The 16,959-nt window shown below is 54.5% G+C and overlaps 7 protein-coding genes across 7 annotated transcripts; 5 read left to right on the top strand and 2 right to left on the bottom strand.

The window, feature by feature from the left end:
- Positions 1 to 59: 59 nt before the first annotated feature.
- GMORB2_2794 (putative flavoprotein CzcO associated with the cation diffusion facilitator CzcD) lies at positions 60 to 2,024 on the top strand (the record flags this gene model as incomplete). Its single annotated transcript, XM_035464772.1, has 2 exons — positions 60 to 1,006; positions 1,064 to 2,024. The coding sequence occupies 2 exons, from the start codon at positions 60 to 62 to the stop codon at positions 2,022 to 2,024; spliced, it is 1,908 nt and encodes a 635-aa protein (XP_035319442.1).
- Positions 2,025 to 3,772: 1,748 nt separating this feature from the next.
- GMORB2_2795 (FAD/FMN-containing dehydrogenase) lies at positions 3,773 to 5,263 on the top strand (the record flags this gene model as incomplete). The annotated part of the gene is made up of 1 exon (XM_035464773.1): positions 3,773 to 5,263. The coding sequence occupies one exon, from the start codon at positions 3,773 to 3,775 to the stop codon at positions 5,261 to 5,263; it is 1,491 nt and encodes a 496-aa protein (XP_035319443.1).
- Positions 5,264 to 7,643: 2,380 nt separating this feature from the next.
- GMORB2_2796 (Sugar (and other) transporter) lies at positions 7,644 to 9,428 on the top strand (the record flags this gene model as incomplete). Its single annotated transcript, XM_035464774.1, has 4 exons — positions 7,644 to 7,799; positions 7,934 to 8,222; positions 8,327 to 8,461; positions 8,551 to 9,428. 4 exons carry the CDS (start codon positions 7,644 to 7,646, stop codon positions 9,426 to 9,428), a joined length of 1,458 nt encoding a protein of 485 aa, XP_035319444.1.
- Positions 9,429 to 10,267: 839 nt separating this feature from the next.
- Positions 10,268 to 10,998, top strand: GMORB2_2797 (vesicle transport protein SEC22; the record flags this gene model as incomplete). Its single annotated transcript, XM_035464775.1, has 2 exons — positions 10,268 to 10,301; positions 10,382 to 10,998. 2 exons carry the CDS (start codon positions 10,268 to 10,270, stop codon positions 10,996 to 10,998), a joined length of 651 nt encoding a protein of 216 aa, XP_035319445.1.
- Positions 10,999 to 11,595: 597 nt separating this feature from the next.
- On the bottom strand, positions 11,596 to 12,778 carry GMORB2_2798 (uncharacterized protein; the record flags this gene model as incomplete). Its single annotated transcript, XM_035464776.1, has 2 exons — positions 11,596 to 12,443; positions 12,517 to 12,778. 2 exons carry the CDS (start codon positions 12,776 to 12,778, stop codon positions 11,596 to 11,598), a joined length of 1,110 nt encoding a protein of 369 aa, XP_035319446.1.
- Positions 12,779 to 14,565: 1,787 nt separating this feature from the next.
- GMORB2_2799 (20S proteasome subunit alpha 6) lies at positions 14,566 to 15,549 on the top strand (the record flags this gene model as incomplete). The annotated part of the gene is made up of 3 exons (XM_035464777.1): positions 14,566 to 14,603; positions 14,697 to 14,790; positions 14,899 to 15,549. 3 exons carry the CDS (start codon positions 14,566 to 14,568, stop codon positions 15,547 to 15,549), a joined length of 783 nt encoding a protein of 260 aa, XP_035319447.1.
- A 520-nt stretch (positions 15,550 to 16,069) lies between these two features.
- On the bottom strand, positions 16,070 to 16,875 carry GMORB2_2800 (putative lysine decarboxylase; the record flags this gene model as incomplete). Its single annotated transcript, XM_035464778.1, has 2 exons — positions 16,070 to 16,611; positions 16,701 to 16,875. The coding sequence occupies 2 exons, from the start codon at positions 16,873 to 16,875 to the stop codon at positions 16,070 to 16,072; spliced, it is 717 nt and encodes a 238-aa protein (XP_035319448.1).
- Positions 16,876 to 16,959: the final 84 nt, after the last annotated feature.

The raw sequence follows: 16,959 nt of genomic DNA on the forward strand, positions 1-16,959 counted from the left end.
ACTGTTTTGACCATACCAAGCTACGAATAGAACATTGCAACGCCCCGATACGAAGAATCATGGCCATCGGAACACAGGAACCCGTAGACGTGGACCGTGAGAAGCTACGGGCTATCCGAGAAAAGTATGACCAGGAAGCTGCCAAAAGACTCAGGCCCGATGGCTCCGCACAGTTTGTGCAGCTGGCAGGGGCAGACGAAGAACGGCTTCGCTTCCTAGCTGAAGACCCATGGGTAGATCATGAATCGTTGAATGCTCGGGAGTCACCCATCAACAGCAATTCCGTATACAAGTACTTCGCGGTGGGGGCGGGTTATGGAGGCCTTCAATTCGCCATCCGTCTCATCGAGCGAGGAATCGCCACACCCGACGACATTCGCCTTGCCGACGCCGGTGGTGGGTTTGGGGGCACATGGTATTGGAACAGATTTCCGGGCCTCCATTGCGACGTCGAGAGCTACATCTACATGCCCCTTCTTGAAGAGACAGGATACATACCGACAAAGAAATACGCCCCGGGCGAGGAAATTCGATTGTACGCAGAACGCATCGCGGCACGGTGGGGCTTATCCGACAAAGTGCTGTTCCGTTCCAACGTCAGAAGCATCAGATGGGACGACCAGGTACAGCTCTGGACAATCAACGTCCTGCAGGGACGGGGGCCGTCGGCCGCACCAATCGAAATCGAATTCCGTGCTGAATACGTCTATCTTGCCGCCGGCGTTCTGACGCGGCCACAGATCCCCAGCATCCCTGGCCTGATGTCCTTCTCCGGGCCTATCTTCCATACCGCTCGCTGGAACTACGCGGTATCCGGAGGCTCTCCCTCCAACCAGGTTCTCGAAGGTCTCAGGGGGAAGAGGGTTGGCGTCGTCGGTACTGCCGCTACCTCAATCGCTGTCGTTCCCGAAGTCGCCAAGTACGCCGGGGAGCTCTTCGTCATCCAGCGGACGCAGGCCTATGTCAAGGCGCGCGGACAGCATGATACGGATCCCCAAGAATTCAGGTCCAAGGTTGCAAGGACCAGAGGGTGGCAATACCAGCGGCAGATCAATTCCAACAGGTTCCTCACCAACTCCGCCAGGCCGGGAGAGGAAAACCTGATCAAGGACGAGTGGACGACTATGCCTGCTTATTCGGCCCTGATGGGATCGCCCAGTCACGGGATAGTCGACCCGGCGCCAGACAGCATCGAAAGACTTGTCGAGGCATTCCACATCATGGACCTACCTCATATGGAAGCCATCAGGGACAGGGTTGATAAGCTCGTCAAGGACCCGGACACGGCCGCAAAGCTCAAGCCATGGTATCCCTCGTGGTGCAAGCGGCCGACGTTCAGCGACGCGTACCTGCAGGCTTTCAACCAGCCCAACGTCCACCTCGTCGACACGGACGGGAAGGGTCCATCCAGGGCAACTGACGGGGGGCTGGTGGTTGGCGACAAGGAATACCCACTTGACATCATCATATTCGGCACCGGGTACAACATCGCGGGACGAGGGAGCGGGAGCCCTGCAACTCGGACAGGTGTCGAGATTGTAGGCAGAAACGGTCGGTCCCTGGATGACAAGTGGAAAGAGGGCGGTGCCGCTACTCTGCACGGCTATGCCACCAACGGGTTCCCTAACCTCTTCTTCTCGGGCACCTCCCAGGCTACGGTGACGGGTAACAATGTGTGGATGCTAGGCCTCATTGCCGAGCATGTCACATTCATCATAGCACAGGCGCAGCGTCGTGTCGGCCCCGATCGGCGGGCAATCCTCGAGGTCACCAGGGAAGCTGAAGAAGCTCACACGGCGGAGGTGGTGAGACGGGCCCCCTTCTTCTCGGCCCTTGCAGGATGCACACCGGGCTACTTCAACGGACACGGTGACGCTACCCTGGTTACAGACCCCAAGGAGAAACAGAAGAGGGCACGCAACGTGGTGTGGTCGGAGGGTACTGTATCCTTCCTTGAGTATATCCAGAAGTGGCGAGACGAAGGGTCGCTCAAGGGAGTGGACATTGTTCCAGCTCGGGATTGAGAGATCTTACATAGCCCCTCAACACTATTTCTTGTGACATGGCCCAAAGTTCATCCCACTCATGCCTATGCCTCTCACGGGCCATGCCGTAGCCGAAGCGAGTGGTGTGTTGCAACATGTGTCTACAGATTAATGCATTCGTAGAAGTCTTGCAACTTGTTAGCCGGATGCTCCGAATCTCGGTCCGTCTCACCCTATATTTCCTCTTCGCCCTTCCCTCCTGCGCTTGAGGGTTCTGTTGGCGGTGACGCCGATTAGCGAAGTTTCCTATCCTGTCTGCTGTGCGCGCATGTGGCTCAACTGGGAGAGGACAATGTTTATGGAATGAATGTACAGATTACATGTTGTAATACCGCTTTAGCCTTTCGAAAACCCGCCAAGGTGGCTAGAGACGGGAGTTTGATTGCCGCTAATTTCGGAAGTATTAATATATAATCATGATGATATGTCACGAGAAAAGGCGAGTACCGAGCAAAACGACAGAGGTTAACGGGGACCCTGTATTTTCGACTAGGATGAGGTTCGAATCACCGCTCACACATGGTACCCAAAGTAGAGAGATGGATCGTATGAGTAGTATTGAGTAGTAGGACGACCATGCACCATGCAGCGCAGGATGGCACTCGCTGGTGGTTACCGACTCAACTATACCAATGCGCCACTTGTAGCCTTGGCTCCGGAGGACCGCATGGGACTTGTTCTCCACCTGTAGAAAGCGCATTTCAAAGTGTCTCGCGTAAACAATAATGTTACTAGACGACTCTGATGATCCGGGGGGGTTGAGATGAATAGTGGGGAGTGTCCGAATATGACATGGAGATGGCATGAAGGCAGAAGGGCCGCATACGCCGCAGTATTAATATAACATGTGGGGTTGAGACGAAAGTACTAATAATAGACGGGATTTTTTACGAGTTTACGTGTAATACTCCCCGTATTAACGGCCTCACAGAAAAGGGTTAGCAATGCCAGGTTGCCAACTAACTATCCAAGCCTGGGTAACGCGAAGACCGAGTTGAACTTCGTATATCGTAAGACAACCCCATTTCAAGACTAGGCCAGTCGAACGATAAATCGTCTACTAGGCCTATACGAGTGTAACCAGTGCTTCCCGCGCCGGGCACTGCTCGGAGAGTAAGACGGTAGTGCCAGCCTCAGCCCGACTAGGAAACAAGACTAGGAGTACGGAGTAAGCTATACGGGGATACGGGGCATTAGCTCTGGCCACGAGGATGATATTAGTGCGACTAACGCAGATTACTGCAGACAACTCGGATCCTCGTGAGTCATGGACCATTGGGTACCCGCGGACCCTTGGCGACGGGGGGGCTCTACTTATACCGATGTATGATAATACGAGAGCTGCTAAACGTCTACGCTGACAAGGCTGTCTCATGGTCAACAAAGTTTAACCCTTAATTCTCCATGTTTGCCGACGCCAAGGAGCGACGAGCCTCTTCCGACCTGTCCGGCCATGATGCACTGCCAGTGCAACATGTCCACACAACCCGGCAGACGGGCATTACACTGACTAGACATCAATTGGTGTGTATAATACATAATATATATATATATATACATATATATATATATATGTATACAGAGTGTCAGCATGTCAGTCGTCCCAAGGTGAATTGCTCTTCTAGATCGGCAATCAACGCGCACTCGAACACTCGGCCTCTCTGATTCCTCATCACCGGCTCCGGTAATCCAAAACACCTATACATCCAAACTACGCAACGACGACTATGGTGCGCCTCTCGTTTGCGGGCGCGGCGCTGTCGCTCATGTCGGCATCTCTTGCCGCGCCGACGCGACGTGCCGACGTCGTGACCTGTCTGCAGAATGCGGGCGTGCCCACCGACCTCATCAACAGCGACGAATGGACACGGGACGGCACGGCATACAACCTCCGCATGCCGATCCATCCGGCGGCCATCGCGGTGCCGGAAACGCAGGACCACATCGTCGCGGCGGTGAGGTGCGGAGCGCAGAACGGGGTGGCCGTCAGCGCCAAGGGCGGCGGTCACAGCTACACGTCGCTTGGCTTCGGCGGCGAAGACGGCCATCTGGTGCTAGAGATGGACCGCATGTACAACGTCTCGCTCGACACGGCGACGGGAGTGGCCAAGGTCCAGCCCGGGACCCGGCTCGGCCATCTGGCGACGGAGCTATTCAACCAGGGGAAACGTGGACTGTCACACGGCACGTGCCCCGGGGTGGGCGCCGTAGGTCACTCGCTGCACGGCGGCTACGGCATGGTATCTCACAAGCACGGCCTGGCTCTAGACTGGATCGCGGGAGCGACGGTGGTGCTAGCCAATGGCACGGTGGCACACTGCTCGCTGACGGAAAACGCCGATCTGTTCTGGGCCATCCGCGGCGCCGGGGCGTCGTTCGGCGTCGTCGCCGAGCTCGAATACAACACGTTTGAGGTGCCCGCACAGCTGACCGTGTTCTCGGCGACGCTCGCCCTGACGACGACGAACGCGGCCCAGGCCCTGGTGGACATACAGGATTTCGGCCAGACGATGCCTCCGGAGCTGTCGCTTCAGACGACCGTCGGCCGCGACAGCTACTCGCTGGGGGGCAGCTTCATCGGCACCGAGGCCGGCCTACGCACGGCGTTGCAGCCGCTGGTGGAGAAGACGGGCGCCTCGCTCAGCTATGTCGAGACCATGGATTGGACGGGGTACATCGAGCACTTTGCCGGCGTCGAAGAGGTCGACATCACCACCTCCGCCTACAGCGCCCACGACAACTTCTACGCCAGCAGCATGACTCTGCCAGAGGTCACGCTCAGCCAGTTCCAGGCCTTTGCCGACTTCGTCGCCGACGCCAGCCAGACCGGCGACAGCTCCCATTCCTGGTTCCTGCAGATGGACGCCATCGGCGGTTCCACCTCGGCCGTCTCTGCAGTCGGCAACGATGCCACCGCCTACCCCCACCGTGACAAGGTCCTCCTCTTCCAGCTCTACGACTTCATGGCCGACTCCAGCCGGCCTTACTCGGACTCCGGTTTCGCCTTTGTCGACGGCGTTCGCGACAGCATCACCGGCTCCCTGTCCGCCGGCGACTGGGGCATGTACGTCAACTACGCCGACTCCCGCCTCTCGGCTGACGAGGCCCAGGCCCTGTACTGGGGCAGCAACCTACCGCGCCTGCAGGAGCTCAAGGCCGTCTACGACCCGGGCAACCTCTTCCGCAACCCGCAGTCGGTTCAGCCGGCGACTGCGTAGGTACAGTGTACTCCGCATCATATACTCACATAGCATCTCGGGCGTTTAAATCAGTTTCTCTCTTCTTTCCTCTGCTTTCACTCATCACTATTCTCTTTCAATATCAATAATTCAGACTAACGAGACTATCTTGTTCTGATTAGCTCTCATCCTGATTAGTCTAGACATCACATTCTACTTCTTGCACTCACAATGACCGGATGCCAATCTACACATCTCGGGCCACGGGCGCTCCTCCCATCGTCGCTCTGACTCTTTGCACATGGTGATGCGTACTCGATGATGTTATAGCCGGGCATGTGCATGGCAGCTGCTGTGACAGAGTCATTGGCACATCTCGACGAGAGTGATGCCGTCGTGAGAACAGACACGCTCGCCCTTAGTCAAGTAATGTAAACACTGTTACTTGGCATCTGATCTGTCCCAGTACCGGGCGTCCTCTCATGATGCCATTCTTTCTCACACCCCCCAAGACAACAACATGCGCCGTCATTCCTTCGTAGTCACCATTGATCTGCACGAATGGCAGTGCGCATAGGCTTGCGTCGTGTAAGTGCGTATTGAGTTGAGCGACGGAAAAGGTAGTTCTTATGGCATCCTATCCTGTCAGGTGGATCAATCCCGTCTACACACATGGTGATACTCATCAATCGTACTTTTGGTCTTATGGTCTCCCGAAGTTACAGGTCAGTTCAGGTTTATATTGCGAGTATATATCATCTATCTATACAGGCCACAGATTGCTCGGCACACCATCAGAGGGACAGTTTAATCTGATCCGGGAAGGCTCTGGGTTATTCTGTCAGGATTATCAGGGTACGGAGTAATCTGTAGTCCGACATCAACTACCGGATCAACGTCACAAAATCTGCACGGGTACACTGGAATTCCCTACGCAACGGAGATGTAGAATGCATCCCCATCCGTGACAGCAGACTATTACTCGATTCGATAGTTGAGGTATTACCGAGACCGCTCGATAGACGAGGTACCCTTATTCGTACCGCCGGAACACCCAATGCATCTGCGCACCTCCCGATGGTCGCGTCAGATAATGGCAAACTGTAAGAGAGGAAAAACGCACAGGCCAAGGTCTCATGGAGTGGACTCGTCACCTTTCCTCGGCACTTTTCTGGTCGTTGGTGGCACATGTGGCGGCACCCTTGTCACCATTATCGGACCCCGTACATGTCTTGAGAAGTCTGGCCATACGCCGCCCTGGTCGTGCGCTGACAATGCCTTCTCGATTAGATGTACAGATTACTTATTAATCCTTTCCAATGTTACATGCAGTTGACCATGATAGGGCAAGGTACGTCAGAATATCATAACTCTCCGTACTCACCCCTCTGAATGTCCGAAACTCTGTATCCTCAGAACAAGGGCATGCTTGTCTGACCGCTCCTCGTTAGCTGTAGATTGTCTGCGGCCGCCCTTCTTGACGTGAACATGAAGCTGGTTGCTATTGAATCAATACGGGATTAATAACTGGGCGCTCCATTCCGAGTAGTCACATCACTTATTACACGCTAACAACTGCATGCCGTCTTATTGGTAAGCCCTCGATAGACGAGACAAGGGTTTGTGAATATGTGAGTGCAGCTCTTCGGGTTTGAGTTAGACATGGAAACAGTTGGATATGCATAGAAGAATATCGCCTCTTCTACCATTCTTAGGGCTCGAGCAATAGCGGAGGACGCGGGATGTACTTGTAATAATACCGCATATAAGAGGGGGATAACGATACATTGTACATGTAAGTACCGATTACACGCATGCTTCTTCTAGTTGGCCCTGCTACTACAACTACTGTAGCAATACAGAGTCCTCGCCAGAGAATGGAAGTCGTATTACAGGACTCGCGATCTACCACAAGTCGCACGGTCAAAGCAATAAGACCCGGCCAATTGAGTTGATGCGTTCAAGCATCGATTCAGCGGCAACCCCGAATGCTTGCCCGGAATAGAAAACACTTGTCCCACGCGCATCAGGGTTGGTTGTGCTGTTCGGGTAATCGGCAAGTCGGATGGGGGAACTAGATTACGGGAATGCTTGGCAGATCCTGAGAGACGCCGCTGGTATCTTTCAGTATCTCACGACTTGTACGTGTAGGTGGTTCGCCAGCTGGTCAGAGAGATATGATCCACACAACCTCGGGCCTTTCCGAAGGGAAGGCAAGTGGTCCGTATGTGCTGGTCAATCGCCCCATGCGCGCTCGACGGGAAATGCTACATAACCTTTGCTAGGTATCCTTTCGATGAGCGAGCCCTTGCTCGACCAAGCTTCCTCTCCTCCTCCTCCTCTTCTTCTTCCGAGCATTGCCAACGACTAGTCGCCAGGGACTTCTTCCTCCAGAGTTCCCTCCTCACCCTCCCCCGTCATGGATCTCAGCAAACGCGAAGAGGATGAGGTTGGCAGTGCGCCTGGGCAGGATGATGACGTCGAGATCCAGCTCACGGGCAAGCCCTTCTGGTCAGCTGTCATTCCTGTGTTTGCCTGCGGTGCTGGTCTCTTCTCGGACGGTTACGTGAACAACGTATGTGTGACATTGTCGAATTCCTTCTCCCTTTGCATTACGAGAGATACGGAGAGGAGCTCGCGTGCGACGCGCCTCTGACCGGCAAGTAAATATCATGTCTCATGCCAATTTTTTTATTTTTTTTTATTTAGGTCATCGGTTCCGTCAACACCACTCTTACCGCGCAGTATGGCGATGTCTTTACAGGCTCCAATGCTTATTCTTACGTCTCCGCCATCGCCTTTGTCGGCACCGTCGTTGGTCAGTTGGTCTTCGGCTTTCTCGCCGATCACTGGTCGCGAACCAACTCGCTCTTGGTCTCTACCGTCATCCTCATCGTCTTCACAGCCCTTGCGACCGGCTCCTACTATCATGGCGACGCCGTCGGCATGTTCAACATCCTTACGGCTTGGCGATTCTTTGTCGGTATCGGCATCGGAGGTATGACTGTCGATACATTCGGGAGGCTGGAAGGAGGGGAAAGACGGAGAAGAAGATGAAGAAGAAGAAGAGAAGAGATCGGTGTGTGCTGACATCTATCCCAGGCGAGTACCCCGCCGGCAGTGTCGGTTGCGCCGAGTCGACGGGCGAGCTGAAGGAGGGAACGAGGAACCGCTGGTTCATTCTGTTCACCAACACCATGATTGACTGGGGCTTCGTGATTGGCGCATTTGTCCCGTGTGAGTGACGTTCTGCTATCTGTCCCGTACTTTCATGGAGATGCTTATCATATGGTCCTGACCGTGGAAACCCCAACCCCCCCCAACAGACGTTGTCGCTGCTGCCTGCCACAACGGGCACTACACCACCATCTGGAGGACCAGCCTCGGTATCGGGGTCATCTTCCCCCTCGTCCTGTTCATCCTCCGTCTGAGGATCAAGGAGCCTGAAGAGTTCGCCAAGCAGAGCATGAGGAAGAAGACGCCTTACATCCTCGTCTTCCGCTACTATGGCTTTAGGCTCCTGTGCGTGTCCATCGTGTGGTTCCTCTACGACTTCTCCACCTACGCGTTCGGCATCTACTCGTCCACCATCCTGTCCGGCATCTACGGCGGCTCGGCCCCTCTGACCACCGTCTTCGGCTGGAACACCGTCATCAACCTCTTCTACATACCCGGGACCATGATCGGCGCCTTCGTCAGTGACTGGATCGGCCCCCGCTACGCGCTCGCCTTCGGCGTCAGCGCCCAGGCCATCGTCGGCTTCATCATGGCCGGCGTATACTCCAAGATCTCCCAGAACATTGCCGCCTTCGCCGTCGTCTACGGCATCTTCATGTCCCTCGGCGAGCTCGGCCCCGGAAACAACATCGGTCTCATGGCTGCCAAGACGTGCGCTACGGGCGTCCGCGGACGGTACTATGGCATTGCCGCCGCCATCGGCAAGATCGGTGCCTTTGTCGGTACCTACGTCTTCCCCCAGATCGAAAAGGCCGGTGGCAACGCCGTCCAGTCTGCCCAGTACCCCTTCTGGGTGGCCGCGAGTCTGTGCATCCTGTCGGCCGCCATTGTCCTCTTCTGCCTCCCCAACGTTGATCAGGACACCATCACGGCTGAGGATGCCAAGTTTCGTGCATACCTCGAGCAGAACGGCTATGACGTCCAGATGCTTGGTCTCGATGTGTCTGATGAATGTGGGGGCAAATGAGTCCGCATGTATCCCCAGCGATATGCAATGTTTCGTCTCTCTGTGTCTGCGTCTATGTCTGTGTGTGGTGAAACGAATCGATGCTGGAATATGGCAAGGACTGTCTGTGAACTTGATGGAAACGCTCTTATAATTGATGCACTGAACGAAAATACCACCTCCGTGATTACCCGTGGACAAAAGTCGGAGCCATATTGAAACTTGTCTTCGTGTATACACACGTACATCTGAAACATATGCGTTGACGTATTGGGTATAAAAATTATAATGGAAGAGAGCGCGATGCGGTAGTGACGACTTGTATCATTGTGCTTCCGAGAGCCCATATACATGTACAGATTATACAAATAACTGATCTCTCGACGGTAAAGTCCTTCAAATCGAGAGTCCACTCTCAAAAACAATTGCTACCAGCACATATTCATCATCAAGGCATGTAGTCTATATTCCCATGGCCGACCGACTACCTAACATGTTTTGGTGCCTCTAACGTCGATCCCAAGTACCCTGTACCCCTGGCAGGATAGAAGACGCTAAATATGACAATGCATCCCATCTGGTTTGTTTTATTGAACTTTCAAAACCGAACCCAACCCCATCATCCATCTCCCGACTCTCGCCGGGACCAACCTACCCGTTCCGCAACTAGACAACCTGATCAGCATCGGCATCTCATCAATTCGGATCGGCTCAGTCACGAAGACCCAGCTCCCGACAGTTGAGCTCTACCCCTAGGCCCTCCTACCCCGAAGATTCCACATCAGTCGTTGCCGAGGACACGTATATTTTTGGACCTCAAACATCTCGACAGACTCGCACACACACGACCGACGCAAAGGATGATTCGATCGACGCAGATATCAAGGCTGGATGGTACGTTGCTCATCTCTCTTGCTTTGCTCCGTGGCGGCACGATATGTCGTGGAGGGACCATATGGTTGACTCTCTACCAGGCCTGATGCTGTGCGCATCCGTGGACGAGGACCAGAACGAGACGTCGCTCACCGAGGTGAAGCACCAGGTGCGGCAGGTGCTGCGTAAGCTGACGCGGAACTCGGAGTCGCAGGCGTCGGTCGACTGCGGGACCCGGTACACGCTTCACTACCTGGTGGACCAGGACATTGTCTTCCTGACCATCTGCGATGCGTCGTACCCGCGCAAGCTGGCCTTCACGTACCTGTCGGACCTGGCGCGGGAGTTCACCACGACCCACGGCCCGCAGCAGGTCCACTCGCCCAACCTCCGCCCCTACGCCTTCATGGACTTCGACACCTTCATGGCCAAGACTCGCGCCGTCTATTCCGATGCCCGCGCCGCCCAGGGGCTCGACCAGCTCAACGACGAGCTGCGCGACGTCACCAAGATCATGACCAAGAACATCGAGGACCTCCTCTACCGCGGCGACAGCCTGGAACGCATGGGCGAGATCAGCAGCCGCCTCCGCGATGACAGCAAAAAGTACAGACGCGCTGCCGTACGCATCAACTGGGAGCTGCTCCTCAAGCAATACGGTCCCTTTGCCGGCCTCGGCTTCATCATCCTCCTCTTCGTTTGGTTTCGCTTCTTCTAATGGAGACGCTCTTGTCAAAACCCTTCTTCTCCCTCTCGTTCCTTGACCAAGGTTAGAAGACGGTACTGCACACCCGGCGCAGCCTGGGTGATGTGTGAAGGATAAAAATAAAAAGCAAGCGGTTGGTCTCGTATTTGCGGGGTGTAATGGTTCTTTCATATCTTTCTGGGGTTCTGTTGATTGTTTTTTTTTTTTTGGCATCGTTTGGCTAGGCTTCGTTATTCCTACTACTACTTACTACGCTTGTCTTCATAGTGGTTCACGCACATTTTTCTTCTCCTACATCTCTCTTCTTTTCATCAGGGCGTTCGGGCAGCAAAATCAACAAGATGGTGTAAGAGAGTGGGTAGAGCAGATATAATATAAAACGACTGCAAATCTTCGCCGTCCACAACTCGTTTTTCCCTTAGTATAAACCTGACATACGTCTGCCTTTTGTCTCTTTCTATCAAATAACGATGGAAAATAGATGAGATCAGAGAAAAGAAAAGACGGAAAAAAAAAACTCCGGGGAACGCCAACATGCTTCCTATATGATATCGACGATGAATGTGACAAAGGAAAATTTGGAGACACAATATATGTGTCGTCAGCAGCCTACATGATGCCACAACTGTTGGTGGCAGGCGTACTAGAGGCAGTCTTTGGCCCATGGTACCACTCGAGGTGTTCCTGCAGAGCATCGACATCTTCAAACGTAGAGTCTGGGCGCCATACTTGGTCGTCGTCGTCCTCATCGAGCGGTTTGGAAGCCTCCTCTTCGCAGAACGGACAGATGATCCTGGCCAGCCAGTCTCCCGTATGGGGTGCCACGTGGTTGGCAATGGCAAGCGGTGCAAAGACGACCTGCTTCTCTCGGTGACGGGACATGGAATGGGCGGTAGCTTGCCACGATTCCTGCGCCTGTGATGGCTGCGGCCGCCGCTGGTAGCCGCTAGTGGTGGCGTTGGTAATGGGGTTGGTTATCGGGGGGGATACGGGTGGCCAGGGCGACGAGGCCTCCTCCTCGTGCGTCGTCGGCGCAGAGGGCACCCTCTCGACGTCGGTCCAGATGATGTGGCCGTCGCAGAAGTCGCAGATGAATGCCATGTCGAGCTCGCCGAAGCGCTGGAACCCACCCACGCGCCTGCACGTGCGCAGCTCCTCGAGGTGGCGTCGCTGATACTCGCCGTGCTCGACGCCGACAACGTCCCCGTTGGCCTTGCGAGCCCTCTGCACCCGGCGTACCAAGAAGGCTCCCAGGCAACGGGCGGAGGAATCCTGGCCCGAGGTGAATATGCGGCGGGCCGCGCGGCACTGGGAGCGGTGCAGGTCCTGCCGCAGGTGGAGCGTCGCGCGCATCCATGTCGCCTCGATGGGGCCGCCGGATCGGCTCCATCCCCGAAGTTCTTCGACGAGGGCGGCGTGTCGGTCGCGGAGCTGTCGTAGCTCCACTAATGAGTCGTCTGCGTTTTCCTCCGGTCAGCCAGGCCATTCTAAGCTGGGGGGGAGGAAGGATAAGAGAGGGGCGGAGCGTACGAGTACGATCGGCTTCGTATATCAACTGTCCATTGACAAGAGGCGACAGCTCCTGGAAATCCTTGCGCGCCTCGTCCAGGGCTTGCTCCAGGGCGCGCAGCTGCTCCACCTCATCCAAGCCCCAAAGCCTCTTATCCGAGAGGTTGAGTATTCGTATGGCGTCGGAGATGGAGTTGGCAATGGCTGCCAGCAGGGACCCGACCGAGTCCGAGGGCGGTAATGGTTGGGGTGGCCGCATGGCAGGGCCACGCCCACTGCTCATGACGTATTGGTGTCGGCGAATTTAATCTCTGTGAATCTCGTTGCTGTCGGATGGCGGTGATTGTGGGTTCTTGCTAGCGGCGGCGGTGAGGAAATCGTCGTCGTCGTCGTAGTTAAATCGCGGGGGACAAGAAAAGAGGTCATGATATTGGTGTTTTTTTTTTTTTTGCCCTTCCTTCTCCTCTTCTTCTTCGTTATCGTGCTGCTGTCGTCACGGGAAAGAAGAGTAACAAGGCGTGGTCGTTGTTTCCATCAAGGTTGCAAATCACACAGAATTCTGTCCCGGTGGCTTGCCTTGTCACGGTTGTATTCAATGATCGAGACTTTATCGTCCCCCCTGCTGGGGGGGGGGGGTTTGCAAGAAGGAAGAATATATTAAGGGAATACGAGTACTCGCACGTAGGCGACCGGGGGGGGGGGGGCACCTCAACGGCCAGGGGGGGATAATTGATGGCGAAACAATGAGGGACTCGTCGTAATACGACGTATTATTATAGTTATCTCTGTACAGATTACTACAAGTAGCTTCTCTGCTCTGTCCTCATCCGGGCTAATATGCGTATGCATATAATATCAGTAAAGAACACCTTGCCTGAGTGAAGGCCAAGGCCAAAAAACGCCTTGTCCACGGCTCGCACCTACCAATTCTCTCAATCTTGGCTCTTACCTTTTGTACGACGAGCAGGTTTCCTGCCATTCTTCGACGTCCCTAATACACATTTTACTTGTTCTTTTTCCGCTATCCGTTATTGGCATAAGCTAAAAACCCTTCGAAGCGGTCTGTATCATTATTACCTCCTGCATTTCATTATTCCGTGTCACCTTACTATAATGATCTGCAAGGCTGAGAAGGGAGAGCCAGCACCTCCAATACTACTTACTCATCAACAGCTGCCTGAATGTATATCCCAGGATGTAATAATATTCTGACGTGAGTCTGTCTTAGGACAGGTTACGAGAAGGGACGAAAGACCATGGAAAAGAGGTAGATCGTCTCGGGAAGAAGTTGCCGTCATCCCGTTGAGCAAAAGTGTTCTCGTCGATACCATCTCTAGTGTTGGTGCTCGTTCATGGTCCTAGAAGGACTTTGTTCGTCCCTTTGTTCTTCCCAATCTGCCTACCGTACATAAACCTTATGAAACGCTACATACCCGGGAGAGAGAACGGAAACGATCCAACCTGCTCAAAAGGCATATGCAACAATTATGAGAAGGGGATGTCTTGTAATCGTATACCCAATGAAGAAGAACGATCGTGCCCACTCGTATTACAATCACAATGAGGAAAGGCAGGAATCTATAATCTATATTATCAGAAGGAGGAATAAACGAGAATAAGGTTAGAGATAGCCAGTAGGTCAGCATTTAAGTATTGTGATACTCTAAACGCTCAAGAGGCAGGAACGTTCCTGCTTAGTTACCTGCCCACAAGACAGATGCCTCATGTAATATCACGATCCGCAGGGCGACAGCGAGGCTCGAGAGGAGGCCGAATAGTATAGTTACTATTCATATGAGATGCCAATATTATCAAGAGGTAACATGAAAGAAAACATCTATAATTTTCTGTTGCTGCGTGCTTGTCAATTCATCCGAGTCCTTGGCTTGCTCTTGGACCTGCCCACGCACTCGTCGGCAAAACCGCGGGTAGTAGAAGCTGTAGCTCCACGGCAAGACGACGCAGCTGGAGCTGCCTGGCCTGGACCGTCATTCATCATCCGCCCCGCCAACATTGTTCACCCTCCCGACCTTCACCAGCAACACAACAGTCCCCCCCGAAGCCGCCACCATGTTCAGGAACAACTACGATAACGACTCCGTCACATTGTACGCCATGATACTCCCCCATACCCACCCCTAAGAAAAAAAAACGACACCGTCCATCGTCTGTGGCTAACCCAGCCCCTCCCACCCTCACAGCTCGCCCCAGGGCCGAATATTCCAGATCGAGTATGCCGCCGAGGCTGTCAAGCAAGGCTCAGTAGTCGTGGGCATCGCTAGCAAAACGCATGTGGTGCTCTGCGCCATCAAGGCATGTTACGCTGCCACCCCCGGCCGCTGTTTACACGAGACACTACAAGCAAGAAGCTAACGTCCGCATGCTTTCTTGTCTGGCATCTAGCGTAACGCCGAAGAATTGTCGTCATACCAGAAGAAGCTGTTCAGCGTCGACGAACACTGCGGCCTGGCGATCGCGGGCCTGACGTCGGACGCACGCGTCCTCTCCAATTTTATGAAGCAGCAGTGCCTAGGCCACCGCCTGACATACGGAAGGGCCATGCCCCTCCGCTCGCTGGTTGACATGATTGGTGACAAGGCCCAGATGAACACGCAGATGTACGGCAAGAGGCCGTACGGTGTGGGTCTCTTGGTGGCCGGCGTGGACGAGAAGGGAACCCACCTGTTCGAGTTCCAGCCCTCGGGCATGACGGAGGAGATGGTGGCCTTTGCCATCGGCGCCCGCAGCCAGATGGCCCGCACGTACCTTGAGCGCAATCTCGACAAGTTTGCCGACGCCTCGCGCGAGGACCTGGTTAAGCACGGCCTCCGTGCCCTGAAGGAGAGTCTGGTCCAGGACAAGCAGCTTACGCTCGAGAACACGTCAATCGGTGTTGCCGGCACAAAGGCCAATGATGGATCCGCCGGTATTGAGCCCTTCAAGCTCTACGAGGACTTCGAGGTCAAGGACTGGCTCGACACCGTGGGTGACGGTAACGAGGGCGACGAGGAGGAAGAAGAGACCGCCGATAACGGCATGGAGGTGGACAGCTAGATGCATAAACATTTGTACCTCAACACAGAAACAAGAACGAAAAAAATGCCGGGATAATGAGCTTATGGCGTCGACGGATCCATTCAAATGAAGAAACAAAATATTCAAGACATGCCATGTGCATCGTAGCCTTTTCCCTTGACTATGGTTGGCCGTATCGTCCTGGGCATAAAAGGGGCACAATCAAACCAACCATATACAGGTGGCAAGGGGATCTGGGTTTTGGAGATGAATGTGATTTCATCTTTAAGTATACAATGCGGTTCTACACTTGATGTGTCTGATAAAAGGCGAACCCGTGCCCCCGTGTTGTCTATGCGAGATCGCTAATGAACTCCATGCTCCACTCCACGTTGGACAAGTAAGTCTTCCCTTCCCTTCTGTTATTTTCTAAAAAAAATCCAAGAAGAAAGCAGAAGCACGGCTACCGACGTGAAAAAGCCCATTCCCCAGAAATGAGAGGGGAAGGGGAAAGAAGAAAAGAGAAGCGTGCGGGCAGGCACAGCAACGACAACGTCGCTTAGTGGTTTTCCCATCTAAGCTTGTAGATGGCGTCGGAGATTTTGTAGTTGGCTAGGGCCTCGATGGCGCCGTCGGCGGTGGTGGCGGTGACGAGGATGCCTTTGTTAGCAGCACGGATGAAGCCCTGGTCGACGGCCTTGTCAACCCACTGGACGATGCCGTCCCAGTAACCCTGGACGTTGAGCAGGCAGATACCCCGGCCGTGGATGCCCAGCTGGTTCCACGTGGTGGTCTCGAAGATCTCCTCGACAGTGCCGTAGCCGCCGCTCAGGCCGATGAAGCCGCTGCCCGGCCCGCCGGCGAAGACGTCCTCGGCCATCATCTTCTTGCGCGTGTGCATGTCCTTGACCACGGTAGTGCGACCGTACACGGCCTCGTCGGGCACAACCTGCTTGGCTGAGTTGACAGTCTGGTAGGTGTCATCACGCTCATACCGCACCAGGGCCTCGGGTATGATGCCGTGGACCGAGTCCGGGCCGTTGATGGACACCAACGTCTTGGCCACCTCGCCCATCAGACCAACCGTGCCGCCGCCGTACACTGGGAAGTCCACTTGTTTTAGTACTCAATTCAGAAGAGAATGGGAAAAGGAGATGCAGTGATAAAGGCAAGAGGGAGGGGAAGAATACCTAGGTCAATGTTCCTGGCCGCCATGGCCTCGCCCAGCTGACGTGCCATCTTCATGTGAGCTGGGTTGTCGCCGCCGCTTGCCCCGCAGTACACGCAGATCTTGGTACGCGGGGTGCTTTCATTGGAGGCGGCGCTCTCAGAAGCAGATTGTCTAGGAGCGTCTTGTAGAGTCATTTTCATATGTCATATACAGGTCGTATTACTATACTGAAGAGAGGGAAGTCGTAGGGGGAGGAAGGAGTGTGTGTGTGTGGGGGG

The sequence above is a fragment of the Geosmithia morbida genome, assembly GCF_012550715.1.
Source record: "Geosmithia morbida isolate 1262 chromosome Unknown scaffold_14, whole genome shotgun sequence".
NCBI lineage: Eukaryota > Fungi > Ascomycota > Sordariomycetes > Hypocreales > Bionectriaceae > Geosmithia > Geosmithia morbida.